At 50.3% G+C, this 22,473-nt stretch overlaps 8 protein-coding genes across 8 annotated transcripts; 6 read left to right on the top strand and 2 right to left on the bottom strand.

Moving 5' to 3' along the window:
• The first annotated feature begins 1,355 nt into the window (after nt 1-1,355).
• On the top strand, nt 1,356-3,469 carry CONPUDRAFT_113983 (CAMK CAMKL CHK1 protein kinase). Its single transcript, XM_007764700.1, has 10 exons — nt 1,356-1,390; nt 1,443-1,485; nt 1,545-1,798; nt 1,854-1,918; nt 1,969-2,151; nt 2,214-2,295; nt 2,344-2,451; nt 2,520-2,785; nt 2,852-3,181; nt 3,242-3,469. The coding sequence occupies exons 1-10, from the start codon at nt 1,369-1,371 to the stop codon at nt 3,320-3,322; spliced, it is 1,434 nt and encodes a 477-aa protein (XP_007762890.1). The 5' UTR covers nt 1,356-1,368; the 3' UTR covers nt 3,323-3,469.
• A 1,185-nt stretch (nt 3,470-4,654) lies between these two features.
• On the top strand, nt 4,655-4,972 carry CONPUDRAFT_45359 (fungal hydrophobin; the record flags this gene model as incomplete). The annotated part of the gene is made up of 2 exons (XM_007764323.1): nt 4,655-4,870; nt 4,925-4,972. Coding segments are annotated over 2 exons (264 nt in total), but the record flags the coding sequence as incomplete, so codon positions are not given.
• Nucleotides 4,973-7,254: 2,282 nt separating this feature from the next.
• On the top strand, nt 7,255-7,780 carry CONPUDRAFT_68552 (fungal hydrophobin; the record flags this gene model as incomplete). The annotated part of the gene is made up of 4 exons (XM_007764437.1): nt 7,255-7,323; nt 7,376-7,456; nt 7,499-7,672; nt 7,733-7,780. The coding sequence occupies 4 exons, from the start codon at nt 7,255-7,257 to the stop codon at nt 7,778-7,780; spliced, it is 372 nt and encodes a 123-aa protein (XP_007762627.1).
• Nucleotides 7,781-9,243: 1,463 nt separating this feature from the next.
• Nucleotides 9,244-10,956, top strand: CONPUDRAFT_140712 (uncharacterized protein). Its single transcript, XM_007764699.1, has 6 exons — nt 9,244-9,311; nt 9,375-9,403; nt 9,526-9,640; nt 9,696-9,770; nt 9,828-10,242; nt 10,303-10,956. Exons 5-6 carry the CDS (start codon nt 10,009-10,011, stop codon nt 10,942-10,944), a joined length of 876 nt encoding a protein of 291 aa, XP_007762889.1. The 5' UTR covers nt 9,244-9,311; nt 9,375-9,403; nt 9,526-9,640; nt 9,696-9,770; nt 9,828-10,008; the 3' UTR covers nt 10,945-10,956.
• A 792-nt stretch (nt 10,957-11,748) lies between these two features.
• CONPUDRAFT_94141 (cytochrome P450) lies at nt 11,749-13,599 on the top strand (the record flags this gene model as incomplete). Its single annotated transcript, XM_007764698.1, has 8 exons — nt 11,749-11,960; nt 12,022-12,147; nt 12,217-12,466; nt 12,527-12,649; nt 12,710-12,809; nt 12,877-13,045; nt 13,104-13,232; nt 13,292-13,599. The coding sequence occupies 8 exons, from the start codon at nt 11,749-11,751 to the stop codon at nt 13,506-13,508; spliced, it is 1,326 nt and encodes a 441-aa protein (XP_007762888.1). The 3' UTR covers nt 13,509-13,599.
• Nucleotides 13,600-14,389: 790 nt separating this feature from the next.
• On the bottom strand, nt 14,390-14,946 carry CONPUDRAFT_148028 (fungal hydrophobin; the record flags this gene model as incomplete). Its single annotated transcript, XM_007764697.1, has 4 exons — nt 14,390-14,440; nt 14,498-14,653; nt 14,709-14,786; nt 14,845-14,946. 4 exons carry the CDS (start codon nt 14,944-14,946, stop codon nt 14,390-14,392), a joined length of 387 nt encoding a protein of 128 aa, XP_007762887.1.
• A 2,908-nt stretch (nt 14,947-17,854) lies between these two features.
• CONPUDRAFT_160822 (fungal hydrophobin) lies at nt 17,855-18,666 on the bottom strand (the record flags this gene model as incomplete). The annotated part of the gene is made up of 5 exons (XM_007764696.1): nt 17,855-18,032; nt 18,087-18,148; nt 18,195-18,362; nt 18,430-18,510; nt 18,568-18,666. The coding sequence occupies 4 exons, from the start codon at nt 18,661-18,663 to the stop codon at nt 18,095-18,097; spliced, it is 399 nt and encodes a 132-aa protein (XP_007762886.1). The 3' UTR covers nt 17,855-18,032; nt 18,087-18,094.
• Nucleotides 18,667-21,503: 2,837 nt separating this feature from the next.
• Nucleotides 21,504-22,160, top strand: CONPUDRAFT_148026 (uncharacterized protein; the record flags this gene model as incomplete). Its single annotated transcript, XM_007764695.1, has 2 exons — nt 21,504-22,080; nt 22,135-22,160. The coding sequence occupies 2 exons, from the start codon at nt 21,504-21,506 to the stop codon at nt 22,158-22,160; spliced, it is 603 nt and encodes a 200-aa protein (XP_007762885.1).
• Nucleotides 22,161-22,473: the final 313 nt, after the last annotated feature.

The raw sequence follows: 22,473 nt of genomic DNA, 5'->3' as shown, positions 1-22,473 counted from the left end.
CGTTCCAAAGTATCCACCCCATCAACGAGCTCTCGTGGGGTGTTTGAAATAAAGAATTCAAGGCGGGGGCAGTTCAGTGCGTCGTAGCCAGGTACCCGTGACGGAGTATAGAAAGAAAGGCGCTTGTCACGGCCTTTGTTTCCAAGGTGCATGGATGCATGACGTTGTTATCGAGAGCGGAAGTAATGTGCCCTAATGCAGCAATTCAGCCAGACGATATGAACGTGGTCGATGATTATCACCGCTCGGCGTACACCGAGTGCTTGAGGAGGAAGGTTTTTTGGCTGAAACAATGAGATGGGCGTTCCACCTGATGATGCGGCAGTCGCATCCTTGGCTTTGGACATGGAACTTTCGTAGTGATTTGAGCGCTCGTTAATCTCAAAAGTCGGTAACGCCGCTTAAGATCGCCCAAAAGGGTACAAAATGCTTGACATGCTGAACCATGAGGTCATGAGACATTACTAGGCGGAGAGGTTATCGCGGCCAATCACATCGAAAAATCAGAACAAACAAAACTGACGAAGAAGTCTTTCCACGCGCTTCAATTTCAAGAGACCTGAACAAACAGAAACCACGGGTTGGCATGTTCATGCGTGTGGCATGGGGATACGTTGGCAGTGATGCACCACCATAGATGGTATTTCTGCGATTTTCATCAGCAGCCGATGTGAAAGTTTTTGCCCGTACATACCTGCGGCATCCATGAGAGATTAAACGTTCTCCGGGCTCACGAACTTCAAGTTGGGCGTCTATGTTCTACCACAGAGAAGGAGATAACAGCTACAACCGATTTCTGTCAACGAATGTGCAATACATTTCACACAGAGATTAACGCTTAGCGATGAGGATGTATGCGGGTAGAATATCCCGTTCATGCTCACGGATGATGGGCGCACCGTGTCAGCCAAGCTGAAGGATGCTGGTCCACTGTCCTTAGCTCGAGAATGAGGTCAGAACCATATAATCATTGAGACACAGACCGAAAGAGGCTATTATTCCTCATATAACATCCGACCAGTCGAAGGATAGGACTGTACTGAGCAAAAGATTTCTGCGACGTCACGGATGCAGGTTCGTAACTGAGAACGAATAGGCCATTTGTGAGTACTCAGGGAAGTCTAGACTTTTCACCGTCGCAAACTGCTCGCAAGGTAGGATCTGACCGAACGTTATGGGTTTCTAAAGGGTGGTCAATTGCTTAGCTAGCTGGAGTGCCAACGACGCCCCTGTTGAATCTGAGCGGAGTTTGATCGGAGTTGGTGACGCGACGCGTTGACTTGTTGACGCGCGTCGCGTGTCGGCAACGCTCAAGCGCTCATTAGCTTTGTTGAGATAGCCGGCGACGTTACACCAACTCTAACATCAATGAAGTACCCGAAGGTAGCTGGTAAATATCTTACTTTAAATATCTACTCAAAAGACTGATGAAGATAACTTAGGCTACGAACTCGTACAGCAAATCGGAGGTGGCTCGTTCTCCACGTGAGCATCTCGTTGAGTCACCGCTGTATCGCCGGCGCTAATCGTTCCCCTGCCACCAGTGTCTTTCGAGCGGTCAACATCGAGAAACACACTGTTGCTGCTTGCAAAGTCATCCATATCTCTGAGAACACAACGGAGAAGGAACGCACGTCCGTTGATAAGGAGATTCGCATCCATACTGTCCTCAAACATCGCAATGTCCTCGAGTTCCTCCATGCCATCGTGGTCGACCTCAAGTACAAGGACAAGTATGTCCCGGGGATATATATGGTGCTGGAGCTAGCCGCTGGTGGTGATTTGTTCGACAAAATTGGTGTGTGAGGATCCTATCATTCTTCGTTGGTGACTAGGACTGACCTAGTACAAAGCACCCGATGTTGGCGTAAGTGAGGATATCGCTCACTTCTACTTCATGCAGCTTTCCAGTGGAATGGTGAGTCACCGTTCTCTTATCGAGGTGTCTCCTGTTTCGAATGATCTCAGGCATATATCCACAGCGAGGGTGTATGCCACCGGGACCTAAAGCCAGAGAACCTCCTCCTCGACGCCGCCGGTACACTCAAGATCTCCGACTTTGGTCTCTCGGCCGTCTTCAAGCTAAAGGAGTCGGGGAAAACGCGTAACCTTAGTGAAAGATGCGGGAGTTTACCGTATGTTGCCCCTGAGGTGAGCTTCAGTCGTCTACTGCGCTGGGGTAGACGCTCATCTAGGTGCATATATGCGCACAGCTGAACTATGATAAACCCTACGAGGCTGAACCAATCGATGCATGGGGAATGGGCGTCATCCTCTTCACGATGCTTGCTGGAAGTAAGGTACCTAAATCTTAGCTTGCGTGGCGTGGCTGACATTCACTAGATACTCCATGGGATGAACCCAGCAAGCGAAGCCCCGAATTCCAACGCTACCTTTCCGGAGAGATCTTCAATGAGGATCCATGGAATCGCTTGAGCGAGGGTCCTCTTTGTGTGTCAATCCCATCTGATCCATCGTTTAGCCTGTCACGCTCATGATCCTTGCCCATCCCTATATAGCGCTTATATGCGGACTGCTGACGGTTGATCCCACCAAACGCACAACTATTTCCGAGATATTCGTGCATCCCTGGTGCATGCGCCCGAGTCAAATTGCGAAGCGAGGCGCCGTTGCTCTCGCGGAAGAACTAACAGAATCGTTACGAAAGGCGGGAGACCTTGAATATGCCGAACCCACGTTCATCAAGAAGGACTCAGATGGTGATGATGTCATGGCGTCAATGCCTGCACATCAGTCACAGTTCACACAGTCGCTACTGCTCTTCGTACGTCGCTCTTACTCTCGGAAGCCGCAGTGGCCCTGATAAACACATCGCCCGCGCGTTCAAAAGTCGCAAACGCAGTCCGGCCGGAGATACACGCCTCACTTGACGCGTTTCTATACCTCAGTGCCCCCAAGCGATATGATCGGACACATCAAAGCCGCATTCGACGCACTCGACGTTAAGTGGAAAGATGCTCCCGTTGTAGCAGACCCACGGCCAGACGCCGACCCCGATGAGACCATTACCGAGGATAACCAAGATTTGCAGACGACACGATTTAGGCTGAGAGTAGGTGGGTACGATCGGCGGAATATCATGTTCAAGGGCTGGGTGGAGCTCGAACCATTCTCTTGGAGGGAGCAAGAGGGGTGCTTTTGTGTGATGACACGAGACGTCGTACGTGATACTCCTTACTCTCTCATATCCACGTTCATATCACTCAACTACACGTTTTAGGGCAATCCTATCTCGTGGAGACAGCTCTGGAAAGCGGTGTTGAAGAGCCCGGGGGTTGAGCCATATGTTCTAAGGAAGTAGGGTGTTTGCATACCCCCGCTGCTGTCCTCCATTCATTGCCTTCATCCCATATCTGACCACACTCTCGTATGTATCAATACGAGGACTATGCTTTATATAAATTTATATTCCCAGCCGTCGGCGAACTGTCGTCTCATAGGTCATGGGAGATCACGAAGCCACTCTGCGGTATGTGATCAAACTCTTCGCTACAGCCATTGAAGGAAACGGTGGGTGTCTTACACCCCTGTATATCCTTCACCACGCATACTACCAACCCGATGTCCTTGGGGCGGTATCGACTCTTCTGTATATATTCGGTGTGAGTGGTTCGGCTTCTCAAAAGGTTGAGAAAGAAGCTGACTTGTCCACGGTGTGTATCATTCATTAAACGCGCGTTGCATTTACGCTCCACCATTCGGTGCCTGAACGCGACTACCGTCCCTAGGCCGAAACGTTTACCCACACAGGATTCATCCTTGTCCTACACCCGGTGTGCATAAGGTACCGCACAAAACACAGGATATGGGGTGGTCATATGTTAGAGTTCCAGGCCTACTGTTCCCCTTGGCCAGTTGTCCGTGAACGCTCCGTCCATGTTTCACCTAAATCGTAAGCCGGCTGGATTTCTTGATCATTACGATATTCTTTAAATACTTATGGCCGCCTTCGAGCCTTTTGAGTCCGGCCTCTGCTGCTATTGGACGCCACCGATAGAAGATGTACCCAGCACGGAACCTCTTATCTATGGCAAAAAAACGTTGGTGGGTTTCAGGCGCTTAGCCTTGATCAATAGCAACAGCCCTTTCTTTCAAGGTTCCCTCGGCACACTCTAATCGTGCACTGTTCTGGGAAGTCTTGTTCACAAGCTAATTTCAAATGGGTGAAGTTGCTCGCTTCCGATGGTTAGTGCCTTGGGATTTCCTATGCAGAAATCCAGAATCAGATGCCTCACCCCATGTTGACGCGGAGTACATGGTCTCCACCAGAGCATGATGAAGAAGTAGATGTTTGAGTTTCATTTCCGTCTCGTGTCTTCCGCTTTTTTCCTCTACAGACCTCATGCGTCGAACCGTTGAGCCCGCAAAACCCACGACCTATGCACGGGCCAGCGGAATGAGATATAAAGGAGTGTCTCAATCACCGTGTTTCTTCAGCAAAGCTCTATGTCTAAAAGCCAGTGCCAATCCAACTCCAAGATGTTCTCTCGTCTTTCTTCTATTGTCATCCTTAGCTCTGCTTTCCTTGCGACCGCCACGACCACTGTCACCGTAGTATGTCCTCAACGTGCTCATTGTTTGATGTGTGGTATCTGACTTGTCCTTGTAGACTGCCCCCGCGTCCACCGCGACCGAGCCCGCCAGCTCATGTGACACTGGCTCCCTCCAGTGCTGCGACACCGTCGAACCTGCCTCCAGCTCGGGCGCGACTCAGGTTCTCGGTCTCCTCGGCATTGTCCTTTCCAACCTGGACGTTCTGGTTGGCCTCACCTGCAGCCCTATCAGTGTCCTCAGCTCGGGCGGTAGCGGTTGCACCGCCGACCCTGTCTGCTGCGAGAATAATAACTTTGTAAGTCCGTTTTCGCAGTAAAGCGGGTCATTGCTTACAACCACTCTTTCATAGAACGGACTTATTTCTCTTGGATGTGTGCCCGTCAACCTCTCTCTTTAAGACATAGAGGTTGCTGTATAATGTAACTTGTTAAGAGTAAATGAACTGGTGTTTGTGTCTTAATGGTTGTCTTCGGAGCGGAATAAAACATGTGTCTGTGTTACTTATCTTGTGCAAACCAGTGACTTGGTGTGGCCCTCAAAATAACATAAAGACCAAAGAAGCTACTAGTGTTGTACTTGAGGGGTGGGCATTGCGTCAGAAAGTTCCCACTTAAGAGTGTTTCTCCTGTGTCGCGTTCTGACAAGCACTCTGACCAAACCAAGAGCTGTACGGCATTGGTAGTAACTTGTTAATCAATGATGATACAAAACTGGCATCGAAAGGCTGAAAACCACAGTCAAGTCATGCCATCCATTGTATAATTAATATTATGGCTAGTCAAATGTCCCGGTCATTATATTCGGCCTTGAAAGGACGAGAAGTTTATCTCCCAGGATCCCATTGCTCCCGCGTTGTGACGACACGAGGCCGGGAATACACACTAATGTATTAAATAAAGAAGGCCAGAAGGACGTTTGTTCGAATTTTAGCTGATCTTGAAGGCTTGAGAAGTTTTGGTGCGATGGGTCGCAGTTCACTCCGGATAGAACAAGAGTATTTTTTCGGTTTATTTATGGTGTTCATCATCTTTGAACTTTTCGAATACTTCAGGCTACGAATCGTTTCGATATAATGAGGAAAGTCCGAACGCTTCAGTGTGGTAGGTCTGAAAAAAATGTGTAGTTATCATTGAAGTGTCCGCATTACACGCAGCAATAGTCGGCGTTCGTATCTTGTGGGCCCTGCTTAGGGACGTAGGTTTTTTCGGTCCGGGAAGTTCCAGAGGAACCCGGGGCTCGTGCCAGCTTCTTGCCAAATGCGAAGCTCATAGCCTCTGTGAGATTGCTGCAGTAGAACGTTCAGATCGCTCTTTGCTCTCCCACGGCTGTCTTCAATATTCAGTCGTGGTGATCGTGGAGCTATCCATTTGGTACATGCTCTTCGATATGCAGCAGAGTACGTTCAGTTTACCGCACACGTAATCATAGCAGTCTTGCGTTTTCGAAAAGTACTGCTCACTCATTTAGTTCGAGACACTGGTCTAGGACCATGCCTTGGGTCAAGAAGTTCCTTGAAGTTCCCAACTTCTCATCGATAGGAGAACAAGCCCCTGACTGCATGCGGAGCGAGGAAAGATTGCTTGATGGCTGTCTGTGCGCCACCTTCCTGATGCTCGGATAGACAAAGCCCCCGAAATTGTAAGGTGGCCGAGAACATGATTCGCGGGAGGATTAAGAGCGGATCTGCCCTGGATCTGCTTCCGCTCGGGCATTCACCCTGCGTTGACAGCTGTTGACAGGTGTTGACATAAAAATGACAGATTGATTCGCTAACAGTTGTTAAGCGGGATTGACAGCCATGGGTGTCCCTGACGCACATAATGACGTCTCTAAGCGGTCAAGAGGCACTTTTGCGGATTTTGAGGTGGAGAAGTTGTCAAGGAGCTTGTACTGGAACAGGCCAAATACGGGACCTCGCCCTGGAGATGATGGGATGAAAGGTTGAAGACTAGTGTGAAGAGTGGATGTTGAGAATACAAGAAAAATCTTTCGATGAACTCCCCGCGCTTCCGTTGTACAGTATATCGGCCCTATCATGTTCCGGTGAGCCTTTCAGGACAACCTCTGATGACAGGTGCAACACGTCTTACATATTATGTACGAAGTACAAGTTGACTTGATGAGCGATTCAGTCCAGTTGACCCTACCGCCTCCGTAGCAGTCTGTTTCTCTCAGGTGATCTCAACACCGTGAGACGTTGACTCTGTAGCATCTTGGAGCGCACGTTTGCGTTGATCATTCGTGACGAAATAGCAGCAGAACGCGAGGCGATAAGTACTCAGGATGTCAAGTCGAGCTGCTGCGGAATGAATCATCGTGCGGAGGTGATCGATACGATTTGGCGTCTGGAATGTCTGCAAGAGGTTATCCGTCCAATTCAAAAAAATTCTACGTCATTATTACTCGAGTCGAAGGGTCGAATGACTGTTGTGCAGCATCCGAACGCGCCTACCTTCACGTTGAATGAATGATGGATGGCAGGCTCCATCCAATCTCTAACCCCCGCTGCCATTTGATATGGATGGTGCTGGGGGTGGGCCATACGCACGGACCTACTGAGTTCGACGAGCGGACCTGGTGAAAAAGGTATAAAAACCACAATGGTTTTGCCTGTCGACCTCAGCACCCAGCTCTTCAGCAATCACTTCAGTCCTACTCCCACCTCTACCTCAACTCAACATGTTCTCTCGCGTCTCTGCCGTCCTTGCCCTCGCTGCCCTTGCGACCGCCACGACCACCGTCTCTTGCGTAGGGCGTTTCGTTGTGTTCACCTGTGGCGGCGATACTGAGTGTTTGACAGAGCCCCCAGCCCACGAGCCCTCCCAAGCCTGCTAGCCAGTGCAACACCGGCGGTCTCCAGTGCTGCAACTCTGTACAAAAGGTCAGATAATGCCTCTCCTTGAACTGATAAACATTTACTAAGAGTTTTCTACCATACCAGGGTAGCAGCTCGGCCGTGGTAAAAGAGCTCGGACTCTTGGGCGTTGTCCTCTCCGACGTCAACGTCCTCGTCGGTCTCGCATGCAGCCCCATTGATGTCGTTGGAACCAGCGGCACCTGCTCCGCTAACCCCGTCTGCTGTGAGAACAACGACTTTGTGCGTACACTCCATCTCGATACATGCAGGCGACGCACTGACCCGTGACCGTCATTACAGAACGGCCTCATTAACATTGGCTGCGTTCCCGTCAACATCAACGCCTAAGAGATCGTAAGGGGAGCGTAGTAGTAATACAAATAACGTTTGCAATTATGTGGGGTGAATAAATCGGCTGTTCTGTTACATGTGGCGGTCGCATGAGCTTGTGATATATAATGCCTGATTTCAGTCTGGTATGAGCACGATTGGCAACTCTTGAAAGGAGCTATGCAAGGATGATACTTCGGTTTGCCTGTAATACTGCGCATAAATACCACAGCTTCAAACTCAGGTTAGTGAGATTGCGTCAGACAGACCGTTTTGGCGCATCGAATCTGACGGTCAAAACGTCAAAATCTAACCTGCAGTACCTTCAGAGTTGGTGAATACGCCGCGAGTAGCTGATTTTGTCACCCTCAAAGTCGCGCCGTTCATGGCTTACACCACATATGAGACACAGTCACCAATACTTGTAAGCACCTCAGCCTTAAGAGAGTAACAGGAGCGTGTCCCTATGGGGCGATTGATCCGCTGGTACTAAGGGTGGCGGGTTTATCGAGCCCACACACCGTCGACGCCGACAATTGTGGGAGCATGATGAGGAGCGGACAAGAAGTGCCATCGACAGAGAACAATGGTCCAGCTCTAGATCGTGACCCGTTCCTTCTCATCCTGATCTTGGCATATTATCGACGCCTCAAGGACGTCTGCAGTCGGGTAAAATGGTGAAACTGAATGTCAAATCAGAGACAGGGGTATCGTATCGGTGTGCGAGGGCACCCAAGTATGGCGGTGGAATCCGCCGTAGCCTACTGAAAGAGATTGCCTATGTACCACACGAAAGGGTGCTCCATAGTCACTCGAACTCTTCGGTGGGGCGAATTGATTCGAGGAACACAAGAAAGTGTCTGCAGGCGTCCCGAAAATCTTAAGCGTTCCATGAGAATGCATTGTCGTCGCAAAATAGCAAGAGACGCGCCGCATGCCGCGATACGAGCGTATCCGCGTCAAACACGATTCCCGAGATGATTAAAAATGTTCCCAAGAGAATTGAGAGTAGGATCGAGATGAGCCGAGCACCCTGCGCATTGCGCAGATTTTCACGCGTTGTCACGTTCATGTCTGGAGAAGAACCAAACTCGGAGTTTATTATGGCTTCTGTCAGTGCACGCACAAAGAAGGATACATCCGCAGTCATTGACGTGGGATGAGGCGGAGGACGATATACCGGGACCTGGAGCACAATGAAGGAGGTGAAAATGCAAGTCGGAGCCGTCGTGTTGGCCAGCGAAGTGGACGCCCTCCGATCCGCGGCCGAATAGCGGAGGTTTAATATGAACCGGGAGATCCCCGGCTTTCCCCTCTATCGTCTCCAACACCACCCCAGACCACCACACCTCATCAAAAGAACAACGACACCCGCGCTTAGAACGTTCTGATCGTATAGACATAATTCCGAATTACCTGCTGTGTTGGAGCATGGTACCTCATCAGTCATCGGATGATTTCGTTCTACTGGAGACGACTGTCGAATTGAACTTCTGAAGGTACTGTTGGGAAACTGTTCTAGGACATCATCAATACGATCTCAACCTCGGTGCGTGTCAAAACCAGCTGAATCCCAGAGTATATCCAAGATGTCATGCGCCGTTTGCTGTAGGGACACGGTGTCCGTGTCATCGCCGAGCAGTGAGTAGCGTGTCCTTCCCGTGTTCGGATTCTGCTGGGGCTACGTTGATATCATAAGTGATCGCTCGCCATTTGGATAGATACCTCTGCTTCCAGCAGCGATGTTACTGACAGATGGACAGTTTCACGGTCTCGTTTTGTAGTATTGGCACGCTGTCCTTGTTCCCTCCTCTCTGAACATGGTGCTGTGTAGCTAGGCCAAGGATGACCCTTACGCGCTGCTGGGGCCGTACTTGGGTAGGATTTGGTTAGCAATCGACGATTAATACCATCCTAACCATAGCTCTCCTAGCACAAAACGGGAGTTTCTCCTTCGAATTTGTCGTATAACGTATCTGGATGTAGGTAGCGGCATATGTACGTATACGTGAATAAACTTCCTTCAATGCTATTTCTTAGTGCTTCTGAACACGCTTCTTAACAGTCATAACGAATTCCTTGCGTACGTCCGGTCCGGTGTCCGATAGTCTGGGAAATTGGAGACATATAACTGTGGCTCGCCCTCAACACGCGTCTGCTAGCAAGGCAGCCTCGTGTTATATCTCCTTGAACTGAGTCCACCACAATCGCGCCGCCTCTTTGTGCTCTACTCGAGCAGATAACATATGTCGACCACGCTAGCCCTTACTGTAACTCCTGAGCCCGGAATCTCAGACCCAGCCGTCGCCGAGTCTAAAGTCAGAGTTGCGGGTCAGGTCATTGTTTCTCAGAGCAACGTTACCGGCGATCCAGACGTGGATCCGTCGATAACAGCCAGGAGGCACTTGATAGACCGGATTAAGGCCATCGGGGCGAATCAGTCCTCCGCGCAGACGAAGAACACAGGCCCAACACGTCTGGTATGTGCTCCCTTAACGTCGAGGGCGTTGCTAGTTTGTGATGAAGCACTAAAACGTTAGGGAGCACTGGAGTTCAAGTCCTCCAAAAGCCTGCGGCACTGCAGTCAACCGTGCGGCATCAGCGACGACATCGAGTCTTTCCTACACGTTGTGACATGGCTTGCAATCCACGTCCTCCCATTCGAAGCGCCCGTATACCTGTACAAGGTTTCCAACTGCATTTTCGAATTTTTCCAATTGAGGCAATACAAATACACCGATAAGGAGATTTTTGCGCTTCGTTTCTGCTATACTCACGACATCCTCAGCTACTTTTGCGTCAAAACCTTGGATCCATGTTCCGCTAACCTAGGAGACTACTTCATCTACGGAGAGCTGCGCAACCTGGCGAGAATGCTTTGGCTTTGGTATATCCAGAAACTTCCGGAACAGGAGCGAAAAGAGCATGGGGACATGCTGAAGATGCTGATCCCTCCCGTGGGTCATTCAGAGCATGTGGCTGAGTTACTCCCGGACCCGGAGTTGGGGCTCAGTGCGACGGAGCAGTGTAGGTTCATGGTATTTTTCTGCAAGTCGTCCAACGATTCGAAGAAGTTTGTGGAGCACTCGGCGGAGTTGAGGAAGAGCATGCTTACCGAGTTGACGAGCCTTTTTACGATATATCCCTCTTTGGCTACAGTAGGTTTTAAACTGTTCGATTGAGTAGTATTATTGCTTAGACTGTTAGTTGACTGTTCAGATAACCCAATTAACGACAATTCAGTACTACTTGTCAGCCGACCTTTGTCAGATATGAGACTTACAGAGTGAACAAGGAGTGCTGAAATGTAGTATCCCGACGTCGGATATGCTGGACAGCGCCGTTTGACTCTGTCACCGCACTGACCTGCAAATCGTTCTTTCGCCAGCTTGACTTACGATCAACTTCAAAGTCAGAAACCCCTATTTCTGCTTGCTTATGTCAGAAATTTCCAAAAGAGGATCAGGTCGGCCGACGCGTTACCGTTGTGTCGGGTTGACAATTTCCATGTAGGGCGGAATGCACAACGCAACTCTCGTCACCTCCTCATCGACAACCAAAACATGTTCACTCACTCAGCTCGCCGACCTACGTCGTACACTCGGCATCACGAAAAGTAAGCAAGGATGGAAGCTATAAAGGGCACAGTGCAAACACCGTAGCTTTGCAAGTTGCATCTAACGCTCGTCCTCACCTTTCTGGCCTCCTCTGGCCTCTCAAACGTCTCTCCATTGTCATGGCTAACGCCGACTTCCTCTGCAATGCTCATCCCTCCTTCCTCGCTGGAACAGCAGCTGTAACTGTACTTGCGGCTTATCTCGCCTTTAAATCCCTCCGCGATCCGAAACGCCTCTCAACACTTCCACCCGGTCCACCCGCTGTCTGGGTCTGGGAGAAGCCTTTTCCTGTCAAGAAGTACGTCCCCATATACGTCTTTTTATTCGTTCTTCTAAAGATGCCGCAGCACGCACTTTGCGCTCACTAGAATGGCTGAACAGTACGGGCCTGTGTATACTCTTCGCCGGGGCAGCAACGTCATGATTATCGTTGCCGGTGTTCAAGCTGCGATAGATATTCTGGAGCGGCAGGGCGGTGTCACGCTCAGTCGGCCGGAGGCTGTTGCCGCGGGGACGATATTGTCAAAGGGACAAAGGCTTCTGCTTCAGCCTGCTGGAGAGCTGTTTAGGAGGATGCGCAAGTATGTATTCTCGCTGTGCATGCCAATTCCCGAGTCACTAACAAGTTTTTGTTGGATACAGAGCGATTCACGACCCCCTTCAGCCCAAGGCTGCGAAGTCGTACGCCCCGATTCAGTACGAGGCTGCGAAGCGATACATACTCAATATCCTCGAACACCCTGGTGGACATCAACGCCATGCAGACCTGTGAGTCAATGTTTGTTGAAGTGATCCATCGCCTCTCTCGGCTACATCTCGAGACTAACCACACTATAGCTATGCTGCAACTGTCGTACTCAAAGTATCTTACGGGAAGTCCGCGCCCTCCTCCTTTGACCACCCGGACATACAGCTCCTCCACAAGGTCGTCGCTCGCTTTCAGACTGTCGTCCGCCCTGGCTCGTACCTCGTCGATTTTGTCCCGTGGTTGCGTTATGTCCCTCGTTACGCAAGGGAACTCAAAGAGTTTCGCAACTTTGAGCTGGGATTCTTCCACGATCAGATTGGGAAGACCAAGGCGACGATTGTATGTATTTCAATTATCTGGTTAACTTGCCTCGCAAATAATATCTAACGGTGTTGACAGGAACAAGGCGTGGACGGGCCCTCGTTTACGCGGTACTTGCTCGAGAACGTCGACGTGCATGGATTAAATGCGGACGAGATGGCTTATCTCGCAGGAGGGTTGTATGCTGCTGGGTCTGACTCGGTTCGTCAAACCTCTCTTCTCTTTTTTAGGCATCTAAGTCATATACGAATTATTACTCAGACTTCCATCGGCATGTCCAGCATCATTCTTGCAGCCGTGTCTCATCCCGAACTCCAAGCTAAGATTCACGCGGAGATGGACGCCCTCATTGGCGATCGGGGTACGTGCTCCTCTTCAGACTCAATTTGCACTCGTAGTTGCTCACAGCCGATGGTACTTTCTCGCAGCCCCGATACCAGACGACATGGGTAACATGCCCTACCTAGACGCGTTTATACAGGAAACCCTCCGCTGGCGCCCCATCCTCCCATTGGGTTTCATGCATAAGACGACGGCTGATGTCGTCTGGGAGGGGTATCATATCCCCGAAGGCGCGACTATTCTTGGGTGTCATTGGTACGTCTCTATCTTTACTATCACTCATCCAGATGCTGATTTAGATGTGACGAATAAGGGCGATCGCACGCGACCCAGTTGCGTTTCCTGACCCAGAGAGATTTGATCCACAGAGGTGGCTCGATGCGGAGGGTCAACTTAAGCCTCAGAAGGATATTCGATACTTCACTTATGGCTTTGGAAGACGGTGCGTGCGGTCGTAGCTTGTTGCCCATTCTCTTGCTAATGTTGGTCTGCTGGCTCCAGCGTCTGCCCGGGCCAATACGTCGCGAATCGCTCCATGTTTGTCACAATGTCTCTACTGTTCTGGTCGTTCCGCCTCGTAGAGGACCCAGCACACCCCGTTGACGTGGACGCGTTTGACGGAGGTGTCGCGAGCCACCATACGGGGTTCAAAGTTGGGTTTGAGCCGCGGAGGAGTGTGGAAGAGATTAGGGCGGTTATGAGTGGCTTTGACCTATAAAATGGGTGCAGGATGAGTGGTACATTGCTGGTACATGTCCAAGGGAGACAATGTACGCTTGATGGTTATATTGTACTGATCAAAATGAAAAGACAGTCTTAACAATTTTCGCGTTCGTCTACCAAGAGTCTGCGAACTATGGAGGCTGACTAGTGCATGCTGCCTAACTTGTGCGAAGATGAGCGGACTGTCGATATATGGAAATAAATCCTCCGCAACAGCAGCTCCTCTGACGTCGGCTACTGTCCCGAATCTCGTCCTTGACAGGGCTCGTCGCCGCGAACTGACGGTTACTGAGTACGGAGTCAAAGAGAAGGTCAGCCGCTGACAAGTATGAGATATCGTTTCCATATGAGACCCAAGTCGGCCGACCGCTTACCAATGGTATAGGTTCAGAGCCCAATCAGAGCCTTCTGAGCAGAGTGGAATGAATAACAGGGCTCTGGTTGCCGCTTGTCATCTCTTGACGATTAAATTGCGACTCCTTCATGATTCGGAGCATCATGATTCTGGTAGAGTTAGCTTGAGGCACGTCGCTAGATCTGATTGATTGGGCCCGCTCAAAAATGGCATCGCGGCGCTTGTACTGTGAAACGAAAATGGGGCTTCGTGTAGCTCGCCAGGATCTGCCGGAAGGATAGCTCCCGGGCATTATACATAACGCGGCGCCTATGGCTAAGGGATCCGGCGCCTTTTTGTTAACGGGACGGTGTGGACGACCCACAAAACGAAGCTGAAACGAGCTCCGAGATAAAACACGAAGTGAAACAATTGCATGGTTTACACACAAAACGAGTATACATGTATCGCAGAGCCCAACATGTTTACATCAATTTACCAGCTACATATACAAAAACGGCAGAAAACGGCAGAAAAGCCGTTTATTTGAGGTTCAGGTTGATGGGGGAGCAGCCCAGAGAGATGAGCCCGTTCTATGATAAAATACGGAGTCGGCAACGCGCGAACAAAGCAGTCACAACAACACTTACGAAGTTATTGTTCTCGCAGCAGACGGGCTCGGCAGTGCAGGAGCTTCCACCGCTGAGGACGCTGATGGGCGAGCAGTCGATACCGACGAGGACGTCAACGCCTTGCACTACGATGCCAAGAAGACCGAGGAGCAAGCTAGTGGCTGGGTCAGAGGCCTGAGATACACTGTGAGCAAAGCTTGCGAAGAAAAGAGTAAGCGAAATGAAGTACGCTGGAGGTGCTGTTGCAGCACTGGATGTCACCAGTGTTGCACTGACTGGCCGCAGTGACGGTGGTCGCGGGCGCCGTCTGTTATGAAGAATATGTTAAACCGACGGTAATCACGGGTATTATACACGATACATACCACGGTGACAGTGGTGGTGCTTCCTCCGCCCCAGCCGCCTCCGGGCATGGCGACCGCAAGGGCAGAGGCAGTGAGGACAACGGTAGAGAGACGAGCGAACATTGTGAGGTAATTTGTGAGGACAAAGGGCTTGAGTGCTTTTGCTGAGGAACAGACCGCGCAGAATGCGAGGCTTTTATACGTTTCTGGTGTTGGCCCGTGCGCTCAACCTGGGCCACTTGAGATGCAAAAGCAACCTCGTATGAAAAGCCTGTCATAACGAAGTTTGACAGGTAGTGGGAGAAACCGAGAGGTGGGTACGCATACCAGTGTGCGTGCCGTGATGAAACTGTGCAATAGGACGTCTGAGTTGAGCAAGCACTCAAGACGGAGGTCTGATGTTTGCTGAAAAGGACGTTAATGAACGCGATGTTACTGAAGCCATCAATACATGCACTGCATGCCAATCTTCTCCCGCACATCACGAGGCAATTTAGCTCAAGTTCCGTTGCGCTGTACCTGAAGGAATAAATGAGTGAAATTCAAACTCCTGGTAAATAAGAGAACTTGCGGACATACATTGTTGTGGCGCACATATTCGCGAGAGTGGTATCAGGAGCCATGTAGGTACTCTGGCTCGTGCTGTAACCGTCTCAGCAGATGGATGATAGAACGGAGTTCCCTCTATTACCTGTCTTCACCGAATAAGAATTAGCTTGAGCATTTGAAGTGATCAACCAAGATGCTGCACGTACAGTATCACCCGGCGCTTTTGCCGAGGCGCCCGGTCACAGAGTTGGAGAGATTACGGTCTAGACGCATTCACGGTGTCGAGAATGAATGTTATGATCGGAACAGAGAACGTTCGTGTGCCTTGAGCCCATGGAAGTGGAGGAGGATGGGATTGGAGGAAAGCCGTCTATCACCGGCACCCTGCCACAAGCTCACGGACTTCCCCGGTGGACACCAAACTCCGACTCCGCCTTGTGTCCGCAGACCGTGATCCACGGCAAGGACTGAATGGACATCCAACGTTGCTCAGCGTTGAAACGTTGACCGCCAACCTGGTGGGTCCATGTTACGCCTCCGTCCGCCTCACCTTTGACAGTCCCGCGACAAGATATAAGAATAGCGTCCCATCGACAACAGAAGGCCTCGCTGGAGCTTGCAAGCAAGGCACGCTATTCAACAGCTTTGACGTTCGTGAGCACCATCCGGAACATTGCTGGTCCCTTCGAGAACGAGGAGTTCTTCTGAGCACTGGTCTGGACAGCTTCCTTGTCTGCATGGAGACATCTCAAGACACTTCACCACTTGACGTCTACTTACTTCATGTCTTCTCCTCGGCCTACTCCGCGTCTATTCAGTCTCGCCTCAGAGGCCGGCTTTGGAATTAGGAGGTGCTTTACTACGTGACGCCGAGTCTCTAACATACAGAGCCTAAGGGTTAACTCGCCTTGTTACTGATAGCCCTGTCAGCGCGGAAACCGATGCATGAGTGCTCCTTCACGCAATCACTCCATATACACAAATGGTCGGGTACTCGATACCTCTTGTTCGTTGGGGCTGTGGCCCACCGGCAGAGTCTTCACCATTAATGAACGTCGAGACCAAAAACAGGTGGGCCTATCGATTTCTTACGCCTCATTACAAGCAGTACTTGCTACTAGTCTCACGCCTTCATCGCCGGACAATCGGACTTCACAGCTCAATGTGTTGACAGCCGTGCCAATGCCCTCGGAAATCTGCTAACCCCTGCAACACCCACAGGGTGATATATTCCAGGCCTCCTTTGTTTGCTTGACGGTATCCATGAAAACTCTCCAAGGTACTTGACGTCTTCGTGATTGTTCTTCTCAATTTGTCGCCAAGCGACGTCATCAATGTGTTAGGTCTTGGACTCGAGGGGTGCTTGACTGTAATATCTTGACTCCAAATCATTGGGTACCTGAACTGACGTCGTGAACCTGCTGATGCGTGTTGTTCCTGATAATCTGGTTTAGGCACGAAGCGATCCTTACGCACTCCGTCGATCCTCGGCTACTCGATATCGAATGGACATACCGCGCTGTCAGCAGCTGTTACTGTGGAACTATCGCACCGACGCAACACGGGAGTAAATCTTCTTCTCGAAAACTTCTCGATGATTAGTGCGTCCTCCTTCCCCGCCTTTGGTACTTCGTACGTGCCGTCTCATTGTTTAGCCGGCCATTTTCCCTTACTGTGATATGCCCATAGAACGGCCTCGTCAACATCGGCTGCGTTCCCGTCAACGTCAACCTCAAGTGATTGATATGGGGCTGCCTTACTTGGTTATCTTAAATTCGTGACTGGTTTGGGCGAACGGGTTCTTCGTTTTGCTAGTTAATTGTTGCATGTATTCATGGGAATGAAGCAAAGTCGTATGATGTTGTTGAAGCCAAGTACTGTACTTCGTGACCGTCTTTAGTTGATATTTCTGATAGTTCATTGTTATCGCTGAAGGTCCCCGCTCCATAACATTGTTTTTTTGTCATTACTGACCCGACAATCGACTTATGGCTAAAATAACGCTCTCGCGCTTTGTCGTTAGATCCACCTCAGCGTTGTCCCAAAGAAGCACAGACCGATCCCCCGAGATCGCCGTGATGGAGATGACGACAGCGCCATTCTCCGTATTGCGCCATTGGAAGCGGTAAGATGCGGTCCGTCGCACTCAACAATCCCAAGCATCCGAGATCGCCGACACTGTCATGCATCCGCACAGATCCACATGCTGGATCCGGACCTGCTTAGCCAGGCCTCGCCTCAAGGCCTCACCTCGTCATTTCGAGATCCCGAAGGATACCCGGATGAGAGCCCGAGCCGTTTCTCCCACGATAGTGTCTCAAATGTAGCTGAGCAGCGATCATGAGTCTACTTCTCGAGCTTGAGTAAGCTAGCCTCGAAATCCCGCAGGGTCTAGCTATATGGAATATGGGTCTTGTCGATGGAAAGGGTGTCTGTATCCTGGAACTCTCACTTTGGAGCGTTGCTTCCGCCATTGTAAAACCACAAAACAATATTCTCATTTACTCCGACACATATTCAATATTCGTACACTTGTAGCAAGCCCAGAGAAAATAGCAGATGAAACGGAAGGAAATCAACCTCAGTATCTTAATTACGAGGGAAGCTTCCAGACTTTGATCAGGTCGGGTAGGAACGCGTCCGAAGAGATATACATAGCTCTGTAATTGTATCGCGAGTGAGTCACAATGAGAGCCACAAAATGGACAACCCACCCTTATGTTTACTTCCTGAGGTTTACGTTGACGGGAACGCATCCAATGGCGACGAGCCCATCCTGTGATAAATAAACGTTGTTAGCGATTGACAATGATAAACAGCACCAGAATACTCGCGAAGTTGTTGTTCTCGCAGCAAACGGGGTCTGCATCGCAGGTGTCGCCGCCACTCAAGATACTGATAGGAGAGCAGCCAATTCCGATGAGGACATCGACGTCGTTAATCACGATGTCAAGGAGGCCGAGTAAGAACCCGGTAAAAGGGTCAGAAATCTTTGTCGTACAGATAGTCAGTGTAATGTTGAGTCGGTGACTAATTGATACAAATATATGGACCCACATCGTTAACCTGGTCGCAGCACTGGATCGGACCCGTGTTGCACTGGCTAGCGGGCTCCGTCGCGGTGGAAGTAGGAGCAGTCTGAAAACGAAGGGTACTGTGAGTGATTTTACAAGATGGGCTGAGCATTGGGCGTACCACAGTGACCGTAGTGGTCGTACCGTCGCCGCCCCAGGGCTTGGCGGCCACAAGAACGGAGGCAGCAAGAACGATGGTAGAAAGACGAGCGAACATTGTAGTGAATGAATCGAGAGGGCAGTTGAGGATTTCGTTTGCTGAAGAACGACGGGTGGATTTCAGCCTCTTTTATGCTATTTTTTTCAGGCCCGTGCGTGGTAAAGACTAGCCGTAAGTTATGCACGTTGGTCGCCGTCCATCCTTCAAGAAAACTCAAATGTACATGTTAGCCACTTGAAAACTCGGAACGGTGTTGTCCACAGGGGTATTACATAACCCATGCTGTTTCGAGAACACCTGAGCACTGAAAATGTATTCAAACGGCCCCTGAAATATACGATAGGTATAGATGGAGGCGTTGAATGTGGAGTTGCACGCTTGGTCAAACAAGATATCATATTCGTAAGTTTCTGTTTAAAGTTAGAAGATACATCGGTCCCTACTTGTGGAGTCTCGGTTTTCGTTACGTTAAGAACTGAGTAGGCGCCAGAACTGGATGTAATAGCAGCTTTTGCGAGAACGACACTACAAGAAGATGGCCTTTGAAGCACGCACCAGCTTCCTACACGAATATTCAACCTTTGACGGGAGAAAGTCATACATATTTCGTGGTATCGAGAATAACAGAGAGGTCTCCCAGCAATATTGCTCACCAAAGACTCAGAGTATCGCCGCGGCACGTTACATCCTGTGGCCTCGGTGGTCCTGCCACCTGTCATCTTGTTTTGGTCTCGTTCCGACCACACATGTACTAAGGTATGGCCTGGAGCCAAGTCTGTGGCATTATCACGGGCCCGTGAGCATCGCATAACGTGCTGGTTCCTAGCGTAGAGTGGATGAGGAGGGTGTGTAGACGCTGAACATACGAGAGATGCAGAACGGTGTCACCACTTCTACCACAACTCCGAAACTCCGACCCGCAATATTGCCACCAATCGAGCGCCCGCGAGCGCCTCCGCTATACAATGCCGGGTACCTGACTCTCCTCGCTTTCCATTGAAGATTTGCCTCGATAGTAACGTACGACAGTATCAGTCGTAAGTGCCACATTGCGCCTCTATCGGATAACACTTAGGGGCTCAGCTGTGTAGGGTCTCGCCGCTGCGATCATTATGCTTCGACTAGGGTTTCCGCTTGCTCAGTTTCCCTTCGGTCAATGAAGATTATACTTGTCATATAGAGCCTACGGTAGGAGAAGAGACAAGGTACCAGAATCAACGCGAACGTGGCCAGATCAGCCGCGAAAAGGTCAGTTTCATGCAGATCATTCTTCTCTCTCTCTCATCGCCGTCATTCCTAAACGTCGTCCCAACAAACCCTCTTCGTAAGGCAGTGTCAGCACGGATGCTCCAGAACAGGAAATGACCATCAGGAAAAACCTCTCGCCAATAAAAGAGGAAAGTCAGGGAAACATGTCTACAATTTGCGTAAATTCTCACTGCGTGGGAAATGAGCAAAAAAACGCGACAATTAACTAAAATTTCAAGAAGTTCTGCGAAGTTTCAGTTTGGTTTTGATTGAGTGAATTACGGGTGTGTGGAGTAACATGGATTTCAGACAAGCAGTGCCGGTTAAATGACTGAGCTTAGTCAGAGAAAGCAGCTTGTATAGTAGACTATCGGACATTGCCAAAGTACAAGTACATATCTTTGAATGAATGAACATAGAATGTCGTACATTCATACAAGACGTTTTCCGATGCCCAGTGAGAAGGGACAGCACGACCCCATTTCGTGGGCGTCTACATGCCGCTCGAGGGCACGAGGCTGCTCGAGGTTGCGGGCACGAATTCGCTCATGGCGCACGATTCCTGTGCGACGGGCCCCACTTCTTCGAGTTGGACGTGGCGAGAGAGGCCCGCGTCTTTGGCGCCGTAGAGACGGGCGCTGGTGCGGGTGCGGGCTAGTAGGAGCAGGAGCAGGAGGTGGGGGTGCAGCGCCCGGGAGAGGCGCGTTTGGCGTGCAGTAGATGATGGCACACAACAGCGGGAGCGTGTTGATCATCAAGCTCACTTCGTTATCCCCATTTATGTTACCAGATGTTACCCTCCACCTCTACAATGTTCAAATACACGTCTTGCCCGGGTTACTGGCTTTGTCTGGCAGTCGCGGCACCGTCTACTTCGCCTGCAGTGCTGCTCTCGGCAGCGCACAAGGTTTCGTGATTGGTAGGTTTGCTTGTCAGTTGCTTGCGTAAACAAACCCCTAATCCCGAACTTCAGCTTCAGTGCTAATCACCGCACTGCAAGCAATTCTTAATAATAGTGGCATTGTTACTTGAAAAGTATTTTAAATATTAAGGTGAACAGGTTTCAATAATTAGTTCCTCATTATTTAAAAGCTTTATCAAAGACAAGGGTCAAGTGACAGGCGCCTTCCTCTCCTGTCTTTGATAGGAAATAAAATAATGAGGACCTAATTATAGAAATCCGTTCACCTTAACATTTAAAATAATTTTCAAGTAATAATGCCACTATTATTGGGAAATGCTTGCAGTGCCGGGACTATACGCGTAGCCATCACATACATTGGAACCGTCGGGACTCGGAAGCGAACTGCGCAGCGGCGACTTGGACTCTTGGTTCAAACGTTCAACCTTGCCACGACATCCTTCTCTACACCCATCCCAACCCGCTCACTCACCTCTTGCCCCTTCCCCCTAAGTTGTTTATCTATGCCTAAACAACAAGCAAGGATGTCAAGTCAAAGCCAACAAAGGTGATGCGTGAGTCAACACTTTGCTTACCATGCTCTAATTTTGCTCACGAGTAACAAACTTCGCAGCTGCTCGTAGGTCCAAAACATCATCGCTGCAAGACAAACGTGAGTACGTTGGTGGTGAAAACATGCCCCTGCTCTCCGGCTTTCTCAAGCTAGAACAACCCGCCCCACCTCGCAATGACGACAACACCTCCTACCTCCATGCCTGCCACAGCCCCCACAGCCGCATCCCTCGCCGTCACATCCGACTCGGAGCTCGAGTCCGTCAAGGACTATGTCTTCCCTGACCGCACCTCCTCGCGCTCTGACCTCCCTTCCCTCGTCGCTACCGCCCAGCAACACCAGCAGCAGCAGAGCGCGCCATCGAGCAGCAAGTTGAAACTCCCTTTCCGTTGGAAACAGCAGCAGGGCATTTCTAGCCTATCAGGACAGGCAGCACCTCGACCACAGCGGATGCTGACCGGCCCAGACGTCCCACCACCAGTGCTTTTTACAGCAGCAACGGAGACAACGGAGCGCAACAAGAGGCACAGCAGCACCACGTCGTTCCCTGCCGCATCCCCGCCTCTCCGCACTGCGAAGAGCGAGGTGCACGGTATCGCGCCGTCCGCGCATCCGCCTGGGCTCATTGTCCCCGGACTCGGCTCCGCCTCCGGTTCAGGCTCTGCTGATAGAGGCAGTCCCAACCCGAAGATGACAAAGGACAATCGCGAGTATAGCATGGAAGTCTATAACAGCGCAGACTCACCGGGCAGTTAGTGTTGAAGGTTGAGTTGATAGCGGTTAAGCTGGTTGCTGACGATGGTAGTCGTTCGAGGTAGAGAGAAGACTTAGATGATATTCATGGTAGCGACTGTATATATATGACAGGAGCGTGTGAAGTCACTACCGTATTCGTAACTACTATGCAGTCCAAGTCCCACGGTAATGCGGGACGGCTACGTAAGCAGAACGTGGCCCTATGCGATGAACGCGGAGCCACACGAGTGCGTAAGCGCTTAAAGTACCTATGGGATACTAAGCGCCTGAATAGACGTATGAAGGCGATGTTTACTTGTAGACCTCTAGGAGGAACATCGCCGTATAGGAGGCTTCTGGATGAACCAATAAAGCCGTAAAGGGTCGAATACTAGACGTAAATCTGACC

Source organism: Coniophora puteana (genome assembly GCF_000271625.1).
Source record: "Coniophora puteana RWD-64-598 SS2 unplaced genomic scaffold CONPUscaffold_1, whole genome shotgun sequence".
NCBI lineage: Eukaryota > Fungi > Basidiomycota > Agaricomycetes > Boletales > Coniophoraceae > Coniophora > Coniophora puteana.
The sequence above is the reverse complement of the archived record's forward strand: the minus strand, read 5'-3'. Positions and strand labels throughout refer to the sequence as shown.

What these genes read in the sequence shown, in the direction of transcription:
- CONPUDRAFT_113983 (XM_007764700.1), top strand. Translation starts at nt 1,369, where the DNA reads ATGAAGTACCCGAAGGTAGCTG. An exon ending in CTTCACGATGCTTGCTGGAA is followed by an intron (nt 2,296 to 2,343) that starts GTAAGGTACCTA and finishes GACATTCACTAG; the next exon opens with ATACTCCATGGGATGAACCC. An exon ending in CACAGTCGCTACTGCTCTTC is followed by an intron (nt 2,786 to 2,851) that starts GTACGTCGCTCT and finishes CGCGTTCAAAAG; the next exon opens with TCGCAAACGCAGTCCGGCCG.
- CONPUDRAFT_140712 (XM_007764699.1), top strand. Translation starts at nt 10,009, where the DNA reads ATGTCGACCACGCTAGCCCTTACTGTAACTCCTGAGCCCGGAATCTCA. An exon ending in ACACAGGCCCAACACGTCTG is followed by an intron (nt 10,243 to 10,302) that starts GTATGTGCTCCC and finishes CTAAAACGTTAG; the next exon opens with GGAGCACTGGAGTTCAAGTC.